Source organism: Prionailurus bengalensis, chromosome A1 (genome assembly GCF_016509475.1).
Source record: "Prionailurus bengalensis isolate Pbe53 chromosome A1, Fcat_Pben_1.1_paternal_pri, whole genome shotgun sequence".
Classification (NCBI taxonomy): domain Eukaryota; kingdom Metazoa; phylum Chordata; class Mammalia; order Carnivora; family Felidae; genus Prionailurus; species Prionailurus bengalensis.
In genome coordinates, this window is record NC_057343.1 from 196,264,722 (window position 1) to 196,291,403 (window position 26,682).

Here is a 26,682-nt window from a genome sequence, read left to right on the forward strand (position 1 = left end):
AGGAATTGATTAGGTGACCTTTAAGAAAACCTTCCAGGCCTGAAATCCTGTAACCTTGTAATTCAAATGGAGAACTTCCTTAAAGGAATTCCAAACCAAAGGAGCTCAGAGTGTCTACCCAGGTCAAGAGCTACTGTCCCAGACTGAGGGGGAAATTGTTACCCAGAAACAGGAAAAGGCATGCCTAAATAAAGTAGCCAGTGCATATTGGAGCTTTATCGAAAACCCAGGGAGACTGGCACTCCCTTGGAGGGAAAACCTGGATTCCCACCAAAGACTGAGTCCCTTCCTACACACCGAGATTTCTGAAAAGAAGGAAACTTTGGCCGAGTTTGGGCAAAATGTTTGGGCTACTTTTTAAAGAGGGACAGAAGGGAGGGGGTAACAGAGGACACAAGGATTGTCTGCTTCCTTCTTTCCACAATCAGAAAACTTGGATTTGACCCCTGGCTCTACCACTTGCTGGCTAAATAAACCCAAGGAAGTTTATTAAAACTCTCTGCTCCACAGCAGGGATGATAAATTTTTTCCGGCTCCCACAGGACCTCATGGGGATCAAAAAGAAAGCAGACCTGAAAAAAATTCACAGATTGCACATTGCAATCTTCACGTGAAGGATTATGAGTTCTCATCCAAGTATTACCATTTTCAAGGTCAGCTCAAGGTTTATCACCTTCCTGAAGTCTTTCCTAATGACTTGCTCCCCAGCACCTCTCTCATACCTAGACCCCTATTGCTTATGGCAATCTTAACCCGTAGTCTCACATTCCTCTCTGGCTATTTTATACTGGTCCCCTTGTCAGCTCATGTGGAAGCCCAGCACTTAAAATCCTGGATTCTGCCACTCTGTAACCTTAAGCATGCCCCTTCCTTTCCTCGAACCTCTTTCCTCCAAGTATAGCGAGCCACCAGCTTTGGAATTAGATAAATCTGAACTCAAACCCTGGCTCCACCATTTACTAGCTGTGTGATCATGAACAAATAACCTCTCTAAGCCTATGTTTCCTCATCTGCAAAATGGAGGTAGTAACCATGTCTTCTTATGGAGTTGTCGAGAGGATGTAATGAGACAATATCAGTAACACTCTTAACACAGCAGTGAACCCTGTAATGCTCAGTAAATGGTAACTGCTACAACTACTATAAAATGAAGAGATTGGGCTTCAACTGGACAGAGGTCCCCTAACAATGAGATCCCAAAGAGCAAATATCTCGCCATTTGTGTCCTCTCCTTTTCAGTAGAATTCAAAAGCTTGCCTAGCAAGTATTTAACAAAGACTTATGGACTTCCCTGGAGGTTCCCTCCAGATTCCTCACCTGGTAATTCCCATCAACGCCCTTTCAGGCAATCATTCTTGGTTCATAAGTTCAAGGCGAGGAACTTGCTGTTCCTGGCGATTCCCAAGATGGCCTCCAAATGTTGTAGCCGTAAATGCATTTCAGCCACAAATTAGAAGACAGCCGATGGGGTTTGGGGAAGGGATTTCAACCATATGGCAGGATGATGAATCATCCTGTGTTAATGAAAGTACATCTCAGCTCAGCCTCTGGTGTTCTGTACCTGGTGCTCACTTGGGGACCAGGGAATCTGGCATAGCAATGTAGCTGGGAGTCCCAGCTGCTCAGGGGTGGGGTGGAGGGCAAGCAAGGGTCTCCACCACCAAGAGGGATCCATCCCTGGAGTCAGTGTCCCAACAATGGGTCCTATCCTGTGGGTTTCTTCCTGACCATGGAGCTAAGCAGCAATCTCTCTTGATTGGCAGGTCCCCCGGTGAATGTGAGCTGCAACATTTTCATCAACAGCTTCGGCTCCATTGCTGAGACAACCATGGTGAGTGAGTCAGAATACAGGCTGCTATTTCCCGCTGGGGGGTGTATCTCTTCCAGAAATATGGCACCTTCTGCATTGCGCTTCCCCGAGGAGGCGGGGAATCTGGTGGGGTTTGGGGTTTCTTTGTTTTTTTGTTTTTTTCAGATCTCTAGTGTATATCAGACTTGGACATTTTTACTGTCCTATTCAATGTTCTGGGTGAAGACATGCATCTGAAAATGGTCAGAGAGCCGGCAAGGCTAGAACATGCCAAACACCCAGGATCACAGGAACAACATTATAGCAACAGGCTGAAGTTTTAGATGAAAAGAAAATACAAAGAGCTGCTTATAAGTTTACAGCTCAACTGTACAATAGCAGAAGACAGCTTATAGAAGCTGCAGTGGGTATACTGGGTTGATTCTACTCCTCTCTCTGCTTTTGTGCGTCTTTCAAAATTCACATGGTAACAAGTTTAGAATAAGTCAACTATAATGGGGGTGCCTGGGTGGTTCAGTGGTGTTAAGTGTCCAGCTCTTGATTTCTGCTCAGTTCATAATCTCACAGTTCATAGGTTCGAGCCCCACATCGGGCTCCGCATTGACAGCTGCAGAGGGAATCCCAGCTTGGGATTCTCTCTCTCCCCCTCTCTCTCTGCCCCTCCTCCTTGTGCACACTCTAGCACATGTGCACTCTCTCTCTCTCTCTCAAACTAAATAAATAAACAAAAATAAAATAAAACAGAATGAAATAAACCAGCTATACTGGAAAAAAAGACTAGAGGGGAAAATACAAAAATGTTAAGAGCAATTATCCCTGGATTGCAGATTTATGGATAATTTTCAATTTTCTTCTTTCAGTATTTCCCTACTTTCTGAATTTATGCAAGGAGCAAACATTACATTTGTGATTATAAATAAATGCAGTGATGCTTCAAAAATTTTTTTCTCAATCCTTGGGGAAAAAAATCAATTGTACTTGTTTCGAAAGGAGTGATCTAACTCATGAGAAAAGAATTAAAGCAGCCTAAAGAGTCCTCTCTTTAGGAGCAGACTGAGAGCAGCCAGCCAATCACCAAGTCCTATAGACAGATGTTACTGCCAGGAAATCCTCTCAGCCACCCATTTCTGGACATCCCCGTCCCCCTAGTCTCATTCAGGCTTCCATGGGGCTTGCTCACATTACTGCAAAAGAGTTTTAACTCCCATCCTGCCCCACGCCCATCCTTCTTTCTCACACACTGGCCCTTCTAAGACCACAGATTAGACCACACCACTGCCCTGCTTCCACACCTCCCCTGTGGCTCCCCCCGGCTTCAGCATTAAGCCCCCTTCCCTTGCTGACTGCTATTCTCCTTTAAGTCTATACTTGAATTACCTGCAGAGGCAGACTTCACATTCTTAACACAGGTGTACACGTGCAAGTTCACATGTGTGCTTGACCCAAGGCTACAGTGAGTTCTTCCCACCCATTCTCGTGACACGTTTGACAGTCCCCATACTAGCCCTTACCACACATGCATACCACCATTAAGAGTCTGCTTATTCGTCCCTGTTCTCCCTGTAACGCAAGTTATTCTGGGCTGGAAGCTTGTCTCGTTTCCTGTGGTAACCTCAGCAGCTGGCACAGTGATTTAATAACGGGTACTCAATAACTTTTCAAAATAAATAAACCAACTCAAATATATTGTCGGTTGATTGACACGGTGATTCAGTCCTAAACATTTAGAGAGATTAGATCTAATCTTTCAGTCCCAGACTGGCAAAAATCACTGAGCTCTATAGATCATGGGGCAAATGGTCCAAAATCTGTCCTTTTGTAAAGAAGCCTGTCTTCATAGGATCACAGAGACCCTGCCCACATCCAAAGGATGAATGATCAAACTCCTTAAAATTAATAGGCGTCTTACCTCCAAATGGAGATGGTCCCACCTGTTGACTAGGAACAAATCCAGCTGCTTTTCACTGGGTATCCAGGTCAAAAAGCCAGGTTTTCCCATACTTTGAATGGATGTCTTAAGAGCGCCTAAGGAGCCCCCCTGCTTTTCTTCTTGTCCCTCCCAAATCAGAAGCTCATTGACACTTGCATTATTCAGTCTTTGTGTGGTGAGTATTGACACTTCTGCTCTTCTTCTGGAATAGTAAATAGTTATCAGATCAAGTCAGGGACCGCATAGCTATGTAAAGAACTTGGTTATTTGGGGACAGGTATACATATCCGCTCTCTACCCCCACCCCAACTTGTTTCTAGGTGATGGCCACAGATCTTGACACAGATTCCTAATGGAAGAGCAGTCTGCCTTTATTTTGTGTGGTGGTTAAAAGCCAGACTCTGGTGCCACATAGACCCAGGCTCATTCACTATATGTGAGGAGCTAATTTGTTTCATGTCTTTAAGCTTCAGTTTCCCCATCTGTAAAATCCCAGTGGTGACTAACATACTGACTTCCTTGAGACATCATGGGTGGAAATTATGTGCAAGAGAGTGTTTAGCACAGTAAAGAGTTTTTGTAAGTGGTTTTCATGTTTCCCATGATAATGCTGATGGTGATGGTGATGATAATGGAGACCCCAAAGCTATCAGTAATTAGCTATACAATCTTGAGCCTCAGTTTCCCCCTCCCCCATGTCTCCTGTCCACCTTTCCAGACTTCACTCCTGCTGCAATTTGCTCTCTACAGAGACAGTGTAACAATTAGGACACAGCCCTCCATGGGCAGACCAAACCTGAGGTTCAGCTCTGTGACCTCGGGCAGAGTAGCCTGAGTCAGCCTTCCCATCTGTAGAGTGGGGTACCATCCGCCTTGTGACGTGTTATGAGGACTAAGAGACAAAGCACAGAAAATGCTAAGTGCAGTGCTTGACACAAAGTACACACAATGAATGTCTGCCATTACTCTTAAACACTCCTCCTAATTTTCAACACATTTCACACTCACTGTCTCTTGTCAGATTCCTTCACTAAAACTTTGGTCCTGCAACCACTCTCTATACAGTAGACATGGTGGACACTATGTCCCCCAATTTGCAGCTGAGGAAACAGATTTGGAGGCATCACATCACAGAACCAGTGAGCTCCCAGGCAGGGATTAAGATCCAGTTCTCGAAAGCCAGAGAAGGTGTCTGTTGTGCATCAAACCACCACAACATCAAAGGGCCAAGACATAGGAAATGGAGGGACCACAGACCCACACAGCACGCTTATGTAACCACCTAAGTGTCGTCAAACGTCGAAATCCAACCTCTTTTAAGTAGGCTATTGTTGAAAGTGCCAAATTAAAAGAGGTGGGATTTCTATGTTTGGCAACACTTAGGTGGTTGCATGGAAACCAATTTGACAAGAAATTTCATATTTTAAAAAAATAGTAAAATAAAATAAAATAAAATAAAATAAAATAAAATAAAATAAAGAAATCCAGCCTCTTATGGTGCCAGGCTCAGTATGCCTCAGGAGGGAACAGTCAATAATGAAAATCGAGATAACCAACAAGGGAGGCCCCGGGGGGGCCATAGTCCCCTGGGGTGGAGATACATAATCTCTAGACAAAGAATGAGAAACTGGCAATGATCTGCCTCCTTGGGAGTGTTCCACAGGGGACAGAGTTTACTCCTTAGTAATTAAAGTTAATCCAAAAGAGGAGTTACCATTTTCAGCTTGTACATTCCACAATACTGTGATTTTTCCCCCCACTGGGTCCTTAATTATCTGTATGTGTTTAATTTACTTTGCAGATGAATTAGGAAAAACAAAACATAATACCTCAGAACTAGAAAAAAAACCTTAAGAAATTGTCTAAGACAGGCCTTCATTTTACAGAGAGGGGACCTGATGGCTAGAGTGAGGACGTCACTTGAGCAAGGTCACACAGCATGGAGCAGGTGGGACAGAAACCCAGGTCTAATGCTGTTTGCAGTAGCCAAGGCCTCCCCTCCCTCGCAGCTTCTTTCTAATGTAGATCCCACCAACGAAACCCTTTGGACCACTTTCCCATTCAAGCCTCTCTCCTTGTCACTCAAAATGTGTTTGCAGAGCAAGACTGGACCCATATTAACACAATAACAAGAGCAACAACCATGTCTAAATGCTACTATGTGCCAGGCAGTGTGCAGAGCACTTTTGCCAATATCATCTCATTCAGACCTCACAAAAGCCTCTGTGAGGCAGGAAATGTAATCCCCATTTTACAGATAAGTAAGCCAAGGCTCAGAAACATTAAGTCACTTGCCTAAAGTCACACAGCAGATCAGTGGCAGAGGTGGAAGTTGAACTGAGATCTGTCTCACCCCAAAGGCTGTCTTCTCCTGAGCCAAATATAAATATTTAATCCCTGGATGTTTGGAATTACCCAGCCCTTGCTTGTTTCCTTTCATCATAAGGAAATCAGAGATGAAAGGGAACTTCACTGAATAGACAGGCCCAAGCCCCCAGACTTCCAGCCCAGCACTCTGCCTCACCAAAAGCACACAGAGCTGACTGTGCTTCCTGGGACCATGGTAATATGAGCATAGTCCCCATGCCAGAAACTTTCCAGCCTGTGTTTGTTCTCCAAGAGCAGCGGGAGTGCATAGCAGCTCTATAAACAGCTGGAGTCCCCAGGCCCGACTGTCTGCCTCCCAGGGCCTGGCTTTATTCACTGGAGCTAGCAGACCTGAGAGCAGAGAGAGGCAGCCAGGAAAGCAACAGGGGTCTCTATCCATTCCCGACGAGGGGAGGGCTGAAGCTGCCAGCCCTTCATCTGACCTTTCCAGGCAGTTTCATTGAGTCTACACAGAAAACGAAGGTAGAGATTGGAACAGGAATGGGAAAGAGAGAAGAGGGAGAGGGGTCCTGAACTAAACAGCCCCTTTGACAAGCCATGAGAGAAAGATCTGGAACTAGAACCCAGAGGGATCCATCCATCTTGTCTGGACACATGTAAGTCCCTATACTGCAGCATCTATGTGTCCGTGTAGTATTTACACACATGTGTATATTGTGGGATTGTGCATTTTTGCAGATGTACAAAGAGGCATGTGTAAATGTGTATGCTAGCTTACAGAAAATGAAACAGGGAACATCAAAGAGAAATGTGTATGAACAAGCACAGATACGAACGTAAGTCTGTTTCTGTGGTGATAAATGTACATGTAAATAAGTGTGGATGTGCACATATCTGTGTGCACACATATATGTAAAAGTACTTAAGAGTGAACGCACATGAGGTATATTATCTTCAGTTATGCAATTATATATGGATATCTGTGAATATATGAGCACATATTTAAGTACAAATCAGCATCTGAGTGAGCACATTTATGTGTGTATGTATGTACACATGAATATGTGTATGTACAATTACATGTGAATAAGTGAAAGAGGATTTAAATGCGTATCGGTATGTGAGTATGTCCACACACATACATGTGCAGGTACACGTGTGAGTGTGTATATGTGGGAACACATGGATAGCTGGATTTCATGTAGAATATATGTAAACAAACGTGAGAGAGAGAGAAGAGTGTATGCGTGTGTGTGTGTGTGTGTGTGTGTGTATGAGTATGTGTGTCTGTGTGTATGTGTATTGACACGGTCTGGGCACGAATCCCAGTGTTTCCATTATTAGGACATGTGCTCCAGGCTCTCCTGCCAAGTCTTGGGCTGGCCTGGCATAGAGACAGGCACACTGTGTCCATGACCCCCAGTGACTGGTGAAAGTCTATCCAACTCTAGTCTACAAGTTTGGCCTCCTTTGTAGATATTAAGGACCAATGGACAGAGTCCTGAACCAGAAATCAAGAGACCAGGAGTTGAGTTCTAGCTCTGCCACCATTTAATGCCACTCAGACTCAGTCCCCTCTAGGTACCTGGCTTTAAGAATGGTGTGTAGGAACACATGAGTAATAGGTATGAAAGCCTTCTATGAATGCTACAGAAATACAAAGGATTATTACCTATTTTTTTTAATTTACTTATTTATTTTGAGAGAGAGAGAGAGAGAAAGCAGGTGAAGGGCAGAGAAAGAGGAAGGGAGGGAATCCCAAGCTGGCTCAAAGCTGTCAGTGCAGAGCCAGTCGCGGGGCTCGATCCCACAAACCGTGCGATCATGACCTGAGCTGAAACCAAGAGTCAGACGTCTAACCAACTGAGCCACCCAGGCACCCCTAAAGGATTGTTAACTATTGAACCAATCAACCAAGGACTCCAATACATAAGCCTAAGGAAACACCTTCTTAGGTTTATTTCTTCTGTTCCCTATTTTATTCATTTATTCTTTCCACCTCCGTTATTAACCACATCCTATACATTCTGAATATGGCATTAAGCTCTAGGAAAAGAGTTCTGTTTTACTCATATTAGGCTAGGCTTTCCTGCAACAACAAACAATCCCCCAAATCTCAATGTCTTCAAACAACAAAGATTGATTTATCACTCATCTAAAGTCTGCTATGGATATTTGTGAATATATGAGCGCATACTTAAGTATAAATCAGTATAAAGCAGATGTGGGGGACTCTCTAAGACCACTGCCCTCCCTGTGGTGGTCGAGCATTGCATTTCCACATCAATGTGTGATTTCACATTTGCCACGCAAGGGAAAAAGGCACCGAAGGCTTGAACACCGGCAAGTCGATGCTTTCCTCCCAGAAGTGACACAAACCACTTCCGCTCATATCTCACTATCCAAAGGAAGTCATGTGGTGCTGCCTGAAGAAAAGTATAATCCCCACCCCCCGCCCCTGACCCCATAGGTCTCTGCTTTCTCTATGGAGACAGTGAACAACAAAACCAAAGGTAACAACAGAGTGTGATGAGTGAGATCACAGAGGTTTGCACAGGATGCTATGGGACATAGCGAATAATGACCACCGATAGCAATATTAGCCCTCACTTACTCACACGTCTTATGTGCGGGGTGCTGTGAAAATGCCGCTGTGTGATTCTGAGCAGTTTTTCTAAAGAGGAAATCTGATCGTGGTACTCTCTCTGTTAACACCTTCCAGCAGAGAATGATGTCATGGAATGACCCAAAGGTTGGGAGGTGGGGGGAGAGGTTAAAAAAACTCATGTATCCAGCAGTGCTAAAAGAGGGGGCAAGTCAAGTAAGAAAAGACAACAGCGTCCGATGGGTTTGGCGATGGTGGATGGGGAAGGGGAGGGTGTGTGAAATTCAGGAATGTGATATCAGGGGCATGAAGAAAGCAGAAGACAAAGTGGAACAAAGACAGTAGGAAGACAGTTCTTCCAATGAAGAGGTGAGGTGGCAGTGACTCTCACGTATTGACTGCTTTACTGTAATCCAACCATGTAATCCATGTAATCCAACCATCCCATTTTATAGATGTTCATGTAATCCAACCATCCCATTTTATAGATGTTCATGTAATCCAACCATCCCATTTTATAGATGAGGAAACTAAAGCTCAGAGGGGCTTAATTCACCCAAGCTTTTCCAACCAATAAATACCCTTGCTAGTTACTATCCCCGGGCTGCCTGACTTCTGGAGCCCTGATCTTGGCCACGTTCACCTGCTCAGCACTGGGCAGGAGGAAAGGTGGTGGAGCCAAGGAGACGATGGGCCATGGGTCTCCTGCACTGTGGTCTGGTTAATCAGTAGGATTTGTGTGATTCTATCAGAACTTTTATCACAGCAAGACCTTGGCCATCCATCCCTTCAGATATTTGCAAATGAGGCCTCAAGACACACGAAAACAGCTACCACTTAAGGAGATGAAATGCCCCTTAGCCCAACCCTAAATGTGACTCCATTGTTTGGGCAGCAGTATTTCACAAGGCCAACCTACTTCTGGGGTCAACTGATTGAATGAAGTACATGCTTTGAATCATAGAAGATAAAACTAAATCCATATACTTTTCTCCAACTCTGCTGCTGTCAACTCCAGTTAAACTTGGCATCGTCTCTTTCCTACTTGGCTAAAACTACCTCCTAACTTGCCCCCATGCCTCCCTTCCTCACACCCTACACTGCTTCCCACAGTGGCTAGAGGAATTTTTTTAAGCCCTAAATCAGATCACAGCATCCTCCTGCTTCAAACCCCACAGCAGCTTCTCTTACTCTGTTCTGCTCCCTCTGTCCCCAGAGATCTCTGTGTGAATGACTCCATCTCACCCTGCAGGTCTCAGCTCAGATAGCTCTTCAGAGGGCTCTTCCCTGACTCCTTATCTAAAAACGTTCCCCTCTCCAGTCACTATCACATCACTGGGTTCCAGTATCCTTGAAGCGATGTCTCAGATGTGAAAATTCACTGTTTGTTTATTGTCTTGTTTGCTCTTGTGTTGGGGGGCTTATCTCTCTCAATCATCTCCATATTTCCAGTGCCCAACACACTGCCTGAACCATAGGAGCCCAATCAATATTAGTGGGAAGAATTAACCTTGGAGGTTCTCTGGTTGAACCGCCGTCTGTTGTAAGAATCTCAGCCACAAACACTGTGGCCAAGTAGTTTCTGCTTGGATACCTCTAGAGACAGGGAGCTCCCTGTCTCCCAAGACAGCCAATCCCACCTTTGGACAACTCTGAAATCTCCATTTACCCATGGCTTTCATTATGATTCTAGGGCCACAGAGAATCAATCTATTCACCTGACAGCCCTTCAAATAACTGAGGTCAGTCCTCTTGCCCCTTGCCCACACCTGGCTTCTTCAACCATTCCCCATGGTGCCCAGTCCCTTTACCATCCATGGTGCTCTCTCAGAGTACATCCAGTGCCATTGCCTTCCATCTTGAAATGAAAGGTCAAGAAATGAACCCTGGCCCCCCAGGACTGCTCAGAGCAGACCAAAGTGGAGCCATCATTATCCCAGTTCTGGGTTAGTAGGCTTCAAAGCATTGTTTTTAATAGCAGCCCTACCACCACAATTCATTTTAGGCTAAATCTTATGTGGCACTTTGACAAACTGATTTTTTTTTTACAAAAAGGCCTGTTCTGGATGAAGTGGAGCAGAGGCCAGGAATCTTACTCCTTTGGTTTTTCCCTCAATCCATGCCTTCCCAAGGCGGCCTCAGGCAACCTCCTCAGAACCCTAAAATCACTTCTATGCATGCCACTTCAAAGACGTTTCAGTTTGGGGGTGCTGGGTGACTCAGTCAGCTGAGCGTCCAACTCTTGATTTCGGCTCAGGTCATGATCTCAGGTTGGGGGGTCAAGCCCTGCATTGGACTCTACACTGAGCATGGAACCTGCTTAAGATTCTCTCTCTCTCGCTCTCTGTTTCTCTCCCTCTGTCCCTCCCCCACTCACATCCTCTCTCTCTCTCTAAAAAAAAGAGACATTTCAGTTTAAGTAATCATGTCACAGTGTTCACTCACACTATGCTACAGACAAGAAAACACTGGAACATCTTTTTACGTACATGAGTAACAGATGAAAACAAGCTTTTGTACTAAGTCCAATAAAAAAGAAAAGACAGAGGAAGAAAACAGGAATGCCCCTGAGTCCCACTGTCCTAGCCTGTGTTAGCCACTACAGACGAGCAAGTTAGTGTACATCCTACTACCTTCCCCAACCACACATACATATATGCACATTGACGCAACCTTCATTTAAATAGGACTGTGCTCTTGTCATTTCCACCAACGCTTGGAATCTCTCCCATCACTACATATGGGTCTAACTCGTTCTTAACTCTCTGCACACCACCAACGTGGAATATAAGAAGTGGCTTATTATTACTATATTCAAGATACGACAAATAGGGCACCTGTGTGGCTCAGTCAGTTTAGCGTCCAGTTTCGGCTCTGGTCATGATCTCACACTTTGTGAGTTGTAGCCCTAAACTGGGCTCACTGCTGTGAGCACGGAGCCTGTTTGGGATCATCTGTCCATCCCCCACCTTGCTCTGCTCCTCCCCTGCTTGCGCTCTCTTTCTCAAAAATAAATATTTTAAAAAAGATATGACAGGGGCGCCTGGGTGGCGCAGTCGGTTAAGCGTCCGACTTCAGCCAGGTCACGATCTTGCAGTCCGCGAGTTCAAGCCCCGCGTCGGGCTCTGGGCTGATGGCTCAGAGCCTGGAGCCTGTTTCCGATTCTGTGTCTCCCTCTCTCTCTGCCCCTCCCCCGTTCATGCTCTGTCTCTCTCTGTCCCAAAAATAAATAAACGTTGAAAAAAAAAATTTTTTTTTAAATAAAAAAAAAAAAAAAAAAAGATATGACAAATAATTTTAATCTGTGTCCAAGCTTTATGGCCTGCCTAAACAATCCCATGCCATCATTTCATGGTATCGATCCACTCTTTTCCTGATGGATCCTTTGCGTTTAGGTAGCCTTTCACTAATACAAACAACACCCCAAAGGATAGTCGTGTCTACAACTCTGTGTGTTTCCTCAGGATATATTCCAGAAGTGGAATGCCTTTATCAAAGGACATGCACCTTTCTTGTTATTTCAACAGACACTATTGTCCAGCTCACTTACAAAACAGCTTCCAATTTACTGTCCCCATAACAGTGTTCATTTCCCTTTATCCTTGCCAACCCACGATATTATCAAGCCTTTTCATTTTACCAAACGGGATTTTTAAAATGGTACCTCATTGTCAGTTTTAATTTTCATTCCAGATTCCTAGTGAATTTGAGTATCTTTGCATTTTTTTTTTTTTTGCATACTGGGCATTTTCAATAATAGTCTAGATTTCTTTTTTTACATATACCTCCTTAATACAGCTAGGGTTTAGTTTTCTGCATAGTATTTGGTGGTGGTTTAACTCTATATTTCTCTGATTAGATAGTAATTTTTCTATCATTATGCCTAGGTCTGTTTCTAGTCTCAGTTTATTATTCCATTGCTCCTTTTGTCTGTTTCTGCACAAATACCACACTATTTTAATTTCTAAGGCTTAACATTTTATTTCTACCTCTGCTAGAAAAGTTCTCTGTTCTTCTTCTATAGGTTTTCCTAATGTTTCCAGTCCATTTTCTCTTCCATATAAACTTTAGAATCCACTTGTCGAGGCTGATAAAAATGGCCTCAAGTTTTTATTGAGATTGCATTGAGTTTATAGATTAATTTGGTAAGAATTGACATCTTTACAATATTATGTAAACACGGTACATCCCTCCGTTTATCTAGGTATTCCTTTGTGCCTTTTCAGTAAAGTTTTAGAATTGTTGTTGTTGGTGGTGGTGGTGGTGGTGGTGGTTTTTTGCTTTTTTTTTTTTTTATTGTCTACAAGTCACACATTTCTTGTTAGGTTTATTCCTAGATATTTTGTGTGGTTTGTTGCTATTTGGGATGAAATCTTTTCTGTTGTTGCTTTTTTCCATTACACTTTCAGTCTTTCTACACAGCTAATGCTTGGTTGTTCTTTATACTCTTGGGTTTGGGGGATCCAAGAGAAAGTCTATTAAATGTCATCCAATTAGATACGGCTCAACACTCCACAAAGCCTTGGTAAACTGAATACTTAAAGAAGGCCAAGGATAGAACACTCAGAAATGCCATTAGAGTCTGTTACAGACAGGAAATGGGGCTTCAGGCAGCTTTGGTATCCTCTGCTGAATGCTTCTCTCCCAGCACCCCACTGAGGGAGGCATCGCAATCGTGAATTTATGACAGCTCAGAGTTGGCTCTCCATCAGATCAGATTCAGGAAGGCTGACTCATGACAGTCAAACCCAGAAAAGACTAAAGTGGGTAAATAAGACTGCCAAGTTATTTAATTTACAGTGGGGCTCTCCATTTGAATAATAGGAATGCTCTTGTCCTCCGTGAAAGCACTCCCTTCCTATTCTCTGAATACCAGGGAAGCCAATCAAAAGTTGCATTTGACATACGTGGAACTGGACAAAAAAGAAGGAAGAAGACCGACAGTCCTGAGGGAAATTTTGTCCATGCCAGAGAGAGGTCTAAGAAACCATCCCTGCCTTACCATTCAGAAACCCTCTTTCCAGGAATGAAAATGTTGATGTTCCCCCATCCCGATGATGCTAGATTACCAGTTGCCAAATTCTTGTTCCTCAAATACCCTTTTCTCATACTACTGAGTGAATGTCTCCCATATGTTTATAAAATAGTCCTCTAAATGAGACACGATACAGTAAATTAGGGTTCCAGTTATTAAATTACAAGCACAGGCCTGTTCTAACTCATTGGGATTACATGTGGGACTTTGTGATTGATTCTGGGCCTTGCCAAGCTCTTCTACTGCATATTCTTCTCTGCTGTAGTTTAACCCACACAGAGCAACCGGTTTTCCATTTTTCCAAATGGGCTAATGGCATGTCTCACTACTGTGCCCTGTACTGACAACACTGTCCTCTTGCCTTTTTCCAGGGTAACATCCGCCCTTCAGTTTGCACTCCTTGACAACCAGTTATGAATCCACCTCACTGTTTAATATCCCAAACCAAAGTTCTCCACCTGATAATTGACTATAAAGGCATGTATGAGCCAACCAGTCACATGGGCTTAGTGGGGTCCCAGTATACTATATCTACCATATTTCTCTCACCTACCCACGTAGGAACTTGGTTTAAAAAAAAAAAAAGGAAATAAAGAGGCCACATGTAATTGTCAAAATAATGTGAAATTGAGAGCCAGATAGTCCTGGGTTCGTGTCCATGCTCTAGCACCTACTAGCTATGGGAGTTTGGGCAAGACACTTGACCTCTACTGAATAATAGAATTATTATCAAATAATTTCTGAATTTCAGTCTCCTTCCCTGTAAAATGAGTATAATACGCAGTGTGCAAGGTTGATGAAAGGCTTAGAGATACAATGCATATAATGTTCTAGCAAATGCCAGAATCCCAATAAAAACAGCTGCTATTAGCATTTTTATGTAATTATTAAACTCATGCTGTGTTTTAGTGATCCCCTAAAGATAAACAAAGATGCTCAGTTCCACTGGTCCAACCCACCTACAGTTTTTTTACAACAAATGTATCTCGGATTGTGTGAGATCCAAATCAGAATGCACCAAACAGGGTGGTGACTTGGGAGAGGTTCGAGGCACAGAGCAGGCATCTGGAACCAAGAAGACAATGGGACAGGATCTGGGGATTCTGCCAGCACTGGACTTGAGTGTGGCACAGACAATGGGTCAAATTCAAGGGTCAGATCAGCAATGAAGTAGGAGCACTGGTGGACTGCGGGACCTGGGGCAGAAGCTTTTTGTTTCTTGCCCCTTTTAATACGTCCTGATAATTATGGGTATCTACAAACCCACAGCTACATAACCACAGCCAGAGATAGTATCAGGTGGCATTAAAGTGTCATGAAACTGTCACTTGGGGCAATTCTAGGAGATCCTGGGCAGTGTAGTCTAGGAGTTAATTGCTTGGCATGAACATCTTAGGTCCAAATGTCAACTTTAGCACTTGCTAGCTGTGTGATGTAGGAACAGTACTTTAACCTCTGTGTGCCTTGATGTAACTAACCATAACATGGGAATGATAATAGAACCTACATCGCAAGATCACCATGAAGATAAAATAACACACATCATGCTCTTGGCATCATTCCTTACACGTGGTCAAGTCTCAAGCCTACGTATCAGTATTATCAATCCTGGATCTACCAGTAACTAGTGGTGAGAACTCAAGATTTTAGGGCTTTAGATGCCACATCTGTCCAAGGTGGAGAAGAATCTTCTCTTCATGCCAAACTTCACAGAACAAAATTAACATAAGGGTGCCCTGAAAACTAAAAAGCAGCAACCCCAAATCACGCATCATCAATAAAAGAAGCCAGTGCTGCATACTACTTAAAAGCAGACTTTGGAGTCAGCCAGTCATGGATTCAAGCTTCAGCCCTGTCACTAACTTTAGATGAAGCACAAGATAGCCCCCGGCCTCAGTTTATCTATAAAATGGTGTCACTGTGAGAATTTGGTGAGAGAGCTCACTAAAGCTCTTAGCACAGTTCCTGGCACTCAGTCGGGATTTGGTAAACTCTACATGTGCCAATGAGCCAGGTCCTTACTGTGAAGAGCTGGGGCTGACTCACCTCACATTTGGAGACCTCGTCTATGACTCTGGTTCCACGGTGCTTTTCAGAGGGCTGGGGAGGGCAGTTCCCTCCTGGGGTGGGAGAGGAAGAGGCAGCTCATATAGCAAGGCTAAGCACCCTCTACTCAGATTCCAACCCTCCTGATTACTGTGTAAGTTTGAACAAATTACTTAACCTCTCTGCCTCTCCTTCACCTCTAACTTAGGTTGGTTATATCTATGCTATAGGGTTGTTTTAAAGATAAAACGAGCTGAGGGGTATCTGGGTGGCTTAGATGGCTAAGCATCCAACTCTTGATTTTGCCTCAGGTCATGATCTTACAGTTCATGGGATGGGGCCCCATATTGGGCTCTACACTAGCAGCACAGATCCTGTTTGAGATTCTCTCTCCGCCCCTCTCCTGGTCACACGTTCTCTCTCTCTCTCTGAAAAAATACATAAATATTTTTTAAAATTTTTTTCATGTTTATTTTTAAGAGAGAAAGAGTGTGAGCAGGGGAGGGGCGGAGAGAGAGGAAGACACAGAATCTGAGGCAGGCCCCAGGCTCCGAGCTGTCACCACAGAGTTCGACGCAGGGTTCAAACTCATGAACCATGAGATCATGACCTGAGCCCAAAGTTGGATGCTTAACCGACTGAGCCTCCCAGGTGACCCTAAATAAACATTAAAAAAAAAAAAAGATAAAAAGAGCCGAAATGCATGGCATGCTTAGCACAACACCTGGAACATAGTAGGTCCTCAGTAAGGGGGACCTTTTATTACTTATATGGCTAGTGGTTAAGCTAAGCTGAATGGTTTGAATGCCCCTACCTACACACCTCTGCTATTCCTTCTACACGAGATTCCTTTGACCTGCAACTATATATATATATCCTAATCTAAATTCACTGAGGCCACACCCTAGTCCTCAAGCCCTGTCCTGCTCTAAGCCTGACTCCCCACCCCTGGACTTCCTCCTCACACATCAGTGGCCTCCTTTCCAGCTGAAACTAGATATTGTTCCCATCTCAGAACAATACCAGACCTGGAGGTGCTAACATCGGGGGGGCTGGAACAGACTGAAAGGGGCTATTTCCAAAGTCACCTTCCCTCTGAAAGCTTTTCCTGATTCACCCAAGCTGGCTGGAAGTCATCTCAAAGACTCGAGAGCAATATCTAATAGCAATTTTTTAGAACCTCTTTGACCTTTGTCACTGCCAGTGTTGTGTGGTAGTTTTTGTGTCCATATCTTGCATCACCCGCCAGATAATTTGAACTCTCTGAGGGTAGAAACCAAGACCTTATGCCTCCACCCTCACTGTTCTTCCTCTAAGCCTAACAAATATTTATAGAGTAGAATTGAGTTTAGACAGAAGACACCCCTTTGAGAGCTGGATACGGAGACCTAGGAAGGTATGAGAATCTGGCCTTTGTCCATGCCTTGGACACTATCTCTTGGCTCTGATTGCAACGGGAGCACATCCTGTCTACCACATTCCCTTCTCACCACCACATTCATCCAGGCCCCTTCCTGTTAAGACACTTCATGCTTCCTAATTGACCACAGTGCTGAGTTTAGGAGAGTTTAGTGGGAAAAATTGGAGCGTGAAGTTAGACACAGAGGGGATGGCAGTGGGGGGCAGATCCCACTGCAGTGGCACACAGGAAGCCCTCAATAGATGTTTGTTGAGTGGTAGAATGAGTGAATGAAGGAATGAATGCTCTACCTTGGTCTTATAAGCAAGGTAGTTGCCCCATTACCAGAAAACAGACCATCAGCGACTCTCGGAGGCAGGATGGGTGAATTGATCCTAGATACTACAGAGCGAGAGCTCAGGAAATCCCTCCCACCCCAGACTTAGATGGGCTAGCCTTGAGAGCTCGAGACCTGGAAGCCAACTACCGGAGGTGGAACCTGAGGCTCTAGGGTGGAGAATTCAAGTGTTGCTCCTCTGGCCCCTGACCCTGAACGGAGACGCCGAGCATGTCAAATGCTGACCAGTGTGATTGCAGGGCTAAGTGAGCAAAACAGCATCTAGCTTTCAGCCTATTACACCAATTACATTGATCTCTTCTGAACTGCATTTCCCACTGCTGTTTACCAACTAAGGAGGAGGAAATCGATGGCAACAGCTTGTTTGGGTAGCAGCCTCTGAAGGGAGGAGCAGGGGGCTGCTGGGAGGAGTCATGCTGCTTGTGGACACCAGATACATTCTCCAGGTCTCCGGCTTTCCCTTTGCACTGGTCATTTCCTAATGAGGCCCCACCGCTCTTGTTTTCTTTTTCTACTTTTAAGTGATGTACCTTTATCTTTTTTACGATCAACATGCATTTACTTTTCTTATAAGAAAAACTAACATATCTTTTTAAATATCAGTAATAACATGCAAGTGTCATAATGCCCTCCCCTACTTAAAATTTTTCAAAGGCTCCGCATGACTCTCGGGATGAAGTCCAAATCCCTCAGGAGAGTTTGCAAGGCCCTGCAAGCACCTTCCCCTTAACACATCTACTTGCTGTTTTTTCCAAAGGACCATGCCCTTCCTTTTTTTTTTTTTTAATGTTTACTTATTTTTGAGACAGAGACAGACCATGAGTGAGGGAGGGGCAGAGAGAGAGGGAGACACAGAATCCAAAGCAGGCTCCAGGCTCTGATTTGTTAGCACAGAGCCCGATGCGGGGCTCAAACTCATGAACCACGAGATCATGACCTGAGCCAAAGTTGGACGCTTAACCGACGGAGCCACCCAGGTGCCCCTAAAGTACCACATCCTTCCTTTGCCTCAAGACCTCCCAGTATGCGGCTTCTACTGCCCAAAGTGCTTTTCCTCTCTGGCTCAATCTTATTTGGCCTCACCTTAAATATCGCTTCTTCTGGAGCCTTCCCTGACCAGATTTAGCCTCCTGCCCTAAATCTGGCTGGAGGGCCTGTCTTCTACATCTCCATGGCACCCTGTATTTCATCCCCATCACAGCCCTTGTCTCCGTGTGGTGTAAACATTACACTTAGGCTCTGGGACTGCAAGAATATGTCTGTCTTTCTTGTTCTTGGTAGATTCTCTAGTGCCTAGAACTGTGCCTGGTCCTTAATAGAGAGGCTCAGTTAAATGGAAAAATAAAAATAAAATAAAATAAAATAAAATAAAATAAAATAAAATAAAATAAAACTAGTAACAATTAGCTGTTCGATTTGGAAGGGTTCTTAGAGACCATCTATCCTAACTTTTTTTTTTTAGAGAGACATTGACAGTGCAAGTGGGGGGGAGGGGCAGAGAGAGAGGGAGAAAGAATCCTAAGCAGGTGAGGCAGGCACTGTCAGCGCAGAGCCCGACGTGGGACCTGAACCCATGAAACCATGAGATCGTGACCTGAGCCAAAACCAAGAGTCAGACGCTTAACTGACTGAGCCACCCAGGCTCCCCTATCCTAACTTGTGTTAACACTGAGGCCTAGAGAAGCCAATAGGTCCTTTACTGAACCGCTACGTGACCTTAGAAAAACGCCTTCCCTCTCCGGGTCTCAGTCTCTCCACTATAAAATGAGGAAAGCTCTTCCTACTCTAACTTTTTCTGGCTTTGCTTCCTCCTCCTTCTGGGTATTGGGTAGCTAGTAGGTGCACTGACTGCGTGGGTAGGTGGGACGGTGCAGGAGAAATATAAGGTCAGACTCATCCTCTCAACTTGCTGCCGATCAAGTTGAGAAGATAAGGTGCACCCAGTGCTAAATTAAATGTTCCTGGTGATTCCGTCTTGCCAAGGAGATCAGAAAAGGAAGAGATCGTGGAAGTCTGGAGGCATTGAGACTCCTGCAGGAGACAGCACCTAAGCTGAGCAGGCAGAATTTACCGAGGCAGTGAGGATGACAGAGCAGTATCTCTGGCACAGAACTGGCTAGTCACACCTGTGGGACATAACAAAGGGCTGGGCTGACGCATTCAGGGCCCAGCTCTGCCACTTACTAGCTCTGGGCCTTGGGCAAGTTTCATAACCTTTACAAGCCTCAGTTTCTTTCCCCTCACTAAAGGAACTTGAATGTCTGGTGTGCAGGGGTTTTGTGAGGATTAAGTGTGTGTGACAGTACCTAGAACAGCACCTGGTGCCTAACAGACCATTTTAAGAAATGCCACTTTGTTTTCTTCCTTCCGGTCATGTCAACAGGTGTGACGTATCACTGGCAAGAACATCAAAAGTGCAGCTGGGGTCTGGGGACTGAAGACTCTTCCTGCCCAACCACTCATAGTCTCATTTACTCTGACACGACTTGTCCAGTGCCCCGTTGCACACACAAACACATGCATGCAAACACATGCTCGAGCGCACTTCACGTAAAATCCAAGAGAGAAAGAGAGGCTAGTTCTGATTCCCCAATCAGATGGGGCCAGATTGGGAGCCCTCCATTACTGTCATCAGGAAAAACAAAGTATCAACATCCAGGTCTGGCCTAGAGTTCTCCCTCCACCACGGGACTTATAAGACATGAGATTATGAGACCAAATGTCATTTTCTATAGGGCTGGAGGGAGAGGCCTCAATGAAATTATAGAACAATCCTATATAATACCTTGGAACATTTTATGAAGCTATGGATATTTCTGAAGGAGAACAGAATGAGGCATGTGCTGTGGGGGATGCTGGCAGGGGTGAGGGTGAGGGTGGGGAGGAGGATTGTTTTAGTCCATCCCTGCTGATGACAGACCCAGAGTGATTAGGAAAAGAAAATGTAGCATGCTCTCATTTATCCAGCACCTTCAGGGAAAGCAGCAGGTGCTCCTGTGTGGAGACTATTGGTGAAGGAGAGCATTCAGAGTTGGACTTGAACTGAGGTCATTAATCTTTTAAGGAACTATAGACCCTTTTGAGAATCCAACATAGAGACCCATGTTCTTCTTCCCGGAAAGCACAAATATGTCCCAAATTCTACTTGCAGTGACATAATATTCATAGATCACAGATTTACAATGCCTCCCTAACAAAACTGAAAACGTTTCTTCATGAAAATATTTCTTAACTTCATTACCCACTTTCCTGGCACAGAGACCCACCACCCCACTAACTGCTTCTCAGGCTGTGAATGGAAACTAAATGGACTCTTTCGGCTCCTCTAGAACCAAGTGACCAAATCCTCTGCTAGGAGTCAGGACTCTTGTGTTCCAGAATCAACTCTGACCTGCTTTTTCAGAGTGATACCAGGTCGGTCTTAACTCTGGACTTCATTTTGTCCATCTGGAAAAAAAAAAAAAACAAAGGTGGACGGTGGGGGAGAGAGTTTCGACTAGGACCGTACTTCTCGTAGGTTCTATAGAAGACAAGCATCATGTACAAACACAAGAGCTCTATAGCCAAAATAAATTGAGGAAATAATGCATATTCTATTCCCTTCTTGGAGATACGTACAAATAGTCAGCATATTAAGGTCTCTGAGAAGTCCTACAATAAAAAATCCATTGCATTTGGTTTAGTCCAACATTTCCCTCTTGGGTTTGATCACGACTTTTTCAGCCACATAACTCCACTACAGTCACATCAGAGAAGCCCTTAACCAAGCACTGAGTTGAGAACCCAGTAAGGTATAACTCCACAACATCTATGCATTCTCTCCAGGGGTGGCTGGGTCAGTTGGAAGAGCATGCAACTCTTGATCTCGGGGTCGTGAGTTCAAGACCCACATTGGGTGTAGAGCTTACATTTAAAAAAAATTTTTTTTGAGAAAATTCTCCCCAAAGAAATAAAGCAACATATATGATAGAAGGTTGCAGAAGGCTGGTATTGAAACAGAGAGATGTGAAGCCTACGACCATTGAATTCACCCATCCTTCCTTCGCTGCTTGGGAATCAATTGCTCTCTTCAGACAGAATAGTGTGAATGCTCAGGCATCATCAGCTTTTAGCCTTTCCTTTTGCTCCTTCAATCCATCTAGAGCAGTGACTCTCAAACCTCAGTGTGCATGGGAATTACTGCCCTGATGGCATCGATAATAAAAGGGAGACTTCAACCTTATCAGTGATGGACTATTAATCTCACCTAAAAAAATGAAGCAAACAGGACAAAATGTCAACAGGATGAAAACAGGTGTTTATTACATCAGTCGGTGCTTTATTTTTTGTTTGTTTGTTTTTATTTTTTAAGTAGGCTCCACGCCCAGCAGGGAGCCCAGGGTGGGGTCTGAACTCACAACCCTGAGATCAAGACCTGAACTGAGATCAAGAGTCAGATGTATAACCTACTGAGCCACCCAGGTGCCCCAGTTGGAACTTTATTATTTTTTTTTAATTTTTCAAAATAAAACATTTAAATAACTCAGTTCAGAACTAAATGTACTTAATTTAAGAGGATTTCTAGGAATGACTCCCCTGACTTTTTCCTGATGCACAGACTTTACATCTCACCCCATATTAGGCGCAACCACACTCATAACTCTCCAGAAGGGACTTTGGGGCATGCTGAACAAAAGCACCAGGGGTCCTCTGAGAGTTGACATCCCAGGGCCTGACCCTGACTCTACCTCCTCATCTCCTGGCTCTAGGACTATAGGGTCAACATCTTCCTGCGGCAGCAGTGGAACGACCCCCGGCTGGCCTACAATGAGTACCCGGATGACTCTCTGGACCTGGACCCATCCATGTTGGATTCCATCTGGAAACCCGACCTGTTCTTCGCCAACGAGAAGGGGGCCCACTTCCACGAGATTACCACAGACAACAAACTGCTGAGGATCTCCCGGAACGGAAATGTCCTCTATAGCATCAGGTGAGTTCCATACAGGTTCGCCCCCACCCTCCTCCTCAGAACACACCTTGTCCCGTTGCCTTCGGGGAGCAGATACTAAGAAGTGAACCAACCAGGCGTGAACAGGCCCTGGCAACCCAGCTCCTTTGCACAATACACAGAGCCAGCTCTGTAAATGACACTCAGCGACTGAGAATCCAATACCTTGAGAAATCCTAGGAGTGAGTGGTTCATTATAACCAGGGGAACCGAGAAAGCATCCTAAAGAGCAGGAGGGGGGTTAAGGTTAGGCCCCCTAAGCTCACCCACAATTTCAATAAAACAAAAATGGAAAAGAGTATTCAAAGGCAGTGCTCAGTGGCAGGGCTGTTCAGTTACTCAAAATGAAGAAGTTCTAGAGAGATGACATTCAACATTATGCCTACAGGTAACAATGCTGTATTGTACACATAAACATTTGTTAAGAGGTTGGATCTCACATCAAATGTTCTTATCAGAATAAAAAAAAAAATAGCAGGAGCAAAGGCACAAAGCCTGAAAAGTCATAGCCACTTCAACAGCCAACAAAAGGTGGATGGTGCTACTCACAGATATGAGCCAGGGCTGCCCCAAACCCTTTCTATCTTCCATACCTTGCACTGGGTCTAGGAAGCTAGGACCCCCTTCCCAGCTGGGAGGTATCCTGAAGATGTTGTTTAGGGGCAAGCTTTCACAGTCTCCTGCCAACTCTCCCCACCTCATTCCCAACTTCTTCCCTCGAGCCATGGAAAAAATGACCAATGTCCATTTTAGATTCTTACATACCTGGCATCCACTGAGAATTTATTAAGCTGGGTATTTTACATAAATTATTTGTAATCCTATAAATCCCATGAAGTATTTTTTTTATTATGCCCACTTTGCAGATTAGACAGGTGACGATCTTAAAGTTTAAGTCATTTGCCAAAGTTCCCACAGTCAGCCTAGATTCTCATCTGTTAGCATGGATCTGATGCCTGCTCAGGACCTGGAACAGTGTAGGGCATTCGATAGGTACTCATTTGATGAATGAATGAATATGTTTTTATTTCAAAGAGCTTAAAAGGGACTGTGGCCCTAAATGACTCCTCCTCCCCCTCCAGTTCTTTGGCGGAAGAAATCTTCCTGTTTCCATTAGCAGATGAGCTTTAAATGTCCAGGACTATAGGGGAGTCTGCATACACCTCCTAACCCTCAGATGTGACTGGACTCAGGGTGTCTCCTGAGAGCAGGACAGGTAGGAGGGGGGTTCTTAAGAACCTCAGCAGGGAAAGGAGGCACTAAGGAGGGGATGGCTGGGTAGAGCCAGAGGCCGATGTGGCCTTCCTCACCCCGGAGCCTGTCCTGCCAGTGCACATCCAGATGGAAGGGTGATGGGCTCATGAGAGCCACCAAGTGCCCTGACTGGCTGGGGCAGGAGAGGTTACCCTGCTTGGATTTTGCTGCTGCCAGGCTAGTTTTGTATCTCTACAAAGCTAAGCCCCATGCAGCATGACAGAAGGACAAATCAGCAAAAAGTGATGTTCCCAAGGTCATTCAACTTCAGGAAATTAACCTAGTGTGACAGCTGCCCCACTTTGGAGCTTTTATCTGCAGAAATTCAACTGTGTTCACTTTCTCTTCACCTTGCCCTTCCCTCTCCCAACCCATTCTTCCCTTCCTTCTCACCTCCCTTTCCCCCCTCTTGCTTCTTACCTTGTGCTTAAATGGGACCCAAATCCAGACCAGTTGGAAGTGAGCTGGAGGGAGGAAGTGGACACAGGGCCATGCGCTCACCGTCTGCAGCTAAGATGCCAGCAGCTAAGTGTCACTAGACCACCGCCAGTGAGGTGCCTTTCAGGCTGGCAGTGTTGGAAAGCAAACACATGAGCTCAGAATCCAGTGGCCAGGAGACAAAGTTTTGAATCCTGCCTTTGAGCCATCACTTGCTGTGTGACCTTGCCTGAGTCCCTACCAATTCTTCTCTGTACCTCAGTTTTCTCACCTGTCAAATGAGGGAGTTGGCCTGATGATCTAAGGCTCTTTGGGGCTCCGAGAGCCTTTCTTCTCCATTCTCTGCAGCAGGTGCTCAGATGTTGGCACAGCCTTTTAAGCTGAAGCCTTGCATCCTAACCTGAGCTGCAGACTCCAGCTCTGTTAGGGGGACTCCCTCTGGGTCTAAGGCTGAGCCTCTTCAAGGGTCTAACAACCTAAAATAAACGGCTATCCCAGAAGCCTGGGGGCACCCACCACTTCCCAACTGACTCCAGCGTGAGCCCACAGGTGTGAGCCAGCTCTGTTTGGACACCCAGAAGGGCCTCTTTGAAATGGCTTTTGATAAGTCCAGTGTATGAAGGGAGGCAGCAAAGAACCACTTGAAGCACCTGACAGGTGCACCTGGGAAACCTGAGACCTGGGGCTACTCAACTTAAAATCCAGACTCTGCAGAAGACAGCTCCTGGCCTCCAGGCCTTCAGGCAGCTTGCTACAGGCAGATGTCTAGAAGCCAGATAGTCTCCAAAGAAACCCACGAATTCCACTGACTGTGTGACTTTAGGCAATCTACTGTATCTCTCTGAGCCTCCACTCCATAGCTGGAATATAGAAATAGACATGTATTATTTCAATACACGCCAGTTCCCTGCCCTCCTTGACTTGTCCAAGTTAACTGATTTTCTGGTAATCACTAGCACAGAGGCACAGCTTCCCTGGTCTGTGGGTCTACCATCATCCAATTCTTTTCTCTTCCCAGAATCACCCTGACACTGGCCTGCCCCATGGACTTAAAGAATTTCCCCATGGACGTCCAGACGTGTATCATGCAACTGGAAAGCTGTGAGTCCCTTGCCTGAGGGTTTTAGAAAAAACCAGACTCCCCTTTACCCAGGGGACGAGCAGAACTTCCCATACAGCTACTCCTAACTGCTGGACCCCAGGGGATTACTGCACTAGCCCAAAATACCAGATGAGGAGCTTTGCTTTAGAAAATGCATTAGAAATATAACCCCCCTTCCATTGTCTGGCTGAGGCCCAACTTTGAAGCCAGCAGTATTTTCCCAAGACTCTGTTCCATGTCCCTTGCGGACCTGCTCTCCAGGAGTGCAGCAGGAAGAGTTTGAACAAGCCATAGTCCTTGAACTCACAGGAAGATAGACAACTAGTTGCACAAGTAACTCTAACACAGGGCGGCAAGCGGTAAGCGTGTTGTGAGAAGTACAAATGCTGTGGCCTCATGGCAGAAGAGTGCTTCCTTCTGGTTGGGAAAGAGAAGGGGTGCTAGGGAAGGTTTTATGTAGGAGGTCACAAGTGAACCTACCAGAGGAGATAGCTGCCTTCTTTGATTGCAGACAGAAACCAATCCAATTTAAAAGATGGAAAGAAATGGAAGGACATAGGGGGTCCTCATGGACTTGAAAGAGAAGCTGAAAGCACAGGAACCAGGGCAGAGGATTTAGGCAGCAGGAACCAATGGGGCAGCCCCTTGGAGCACCACCTCTGAGTGGAATTGGCACCAGCTGACTCTGAATCTTTTGTCACTTGACTCAAGAATCAAATCAGGAGACTATAAATGCTGGAGAGGATGTGGAGAAACGGGAACCCTCTTGTACTGTTGGTGGGAATGCAAACTGGTGCAGCCACTCTGGAAAACAGCATGGAGGTTCCTCAAAAAATTAAAAATAGATCTACCCTATGACCCAGCAATAGTACTGTGAGGAATTTACCCAAGGGATACAGGAGTGCTGATGCATAGGGGCACTTGCACCCCAATGTTTATAGCAGTACTTTCAACAATAGCCAAATTATGGAAAGAGCATAAATGTCCATCAACTGACGAATGGATAAAGAAGATGTGGTTTATATATACAATGGAGTACTACGTGGCAATGAGAAAGAATGAAATCTGGCCATTTGTAGCAACGTGGATGGAACTGGAGGGTATTATGCTAAGTGAAATAAGTCAGGCAGAGAAAGACAGATACGTCTCTCCACTCATATGTGGATCCTGAGAAACTTAACAGAATACCAGGGGGGAGGGGAAGGGAGGAGAAAAAGTTACAGAGAGAGAAGGAGGAAAACCATAAGAGACCCTTAAATTCTGAGAACAAGCTGAGGGTTGGTGGGGCGTGGGGGAGAGGGGAAAGTGGGTGATGGGCATTGAGGAGGGCACCTGTTGGGATGAGCACCGGGTGTTGTGTGGAAACCATTTTGACAATAAAAGATAG

The 26,682-nt window shown here is 45.0% G+C and overlaps 1 protein-coding gene across 2 annotated transcripts in view; it reads left to right on the plus strand.

The window, feature by feature from the left end:
- The window catches only part of GLRA1 (glycine receptor alpha 1), an 84,576-nt gene that overhangs the window by 38,581 nt on the left and 19,313 nt on the right, over positions 1 to 26,682 (plus strand). For both annotated transcript variants that reach the window (XM_043598776.1, XM_043598857.1), the window contains exons 3-5: positions 1,764 to 1,831; positions 22,260 to 22,483; positions 25,212 to 25,294. In XM_043598776.1, coding sequence (XP_043454711.1) covers positions 1,764 to 1,831; positions 22,260 to 22,483; positions 25,212 to 25,294 — 375 coding nt within the window. The remainder of the gene's footprint in view (positions 1 to 1,763; positions 1,832 to 22,259; positions 22,484 to 25,211; positions 25,295 to 26,682) is intronic.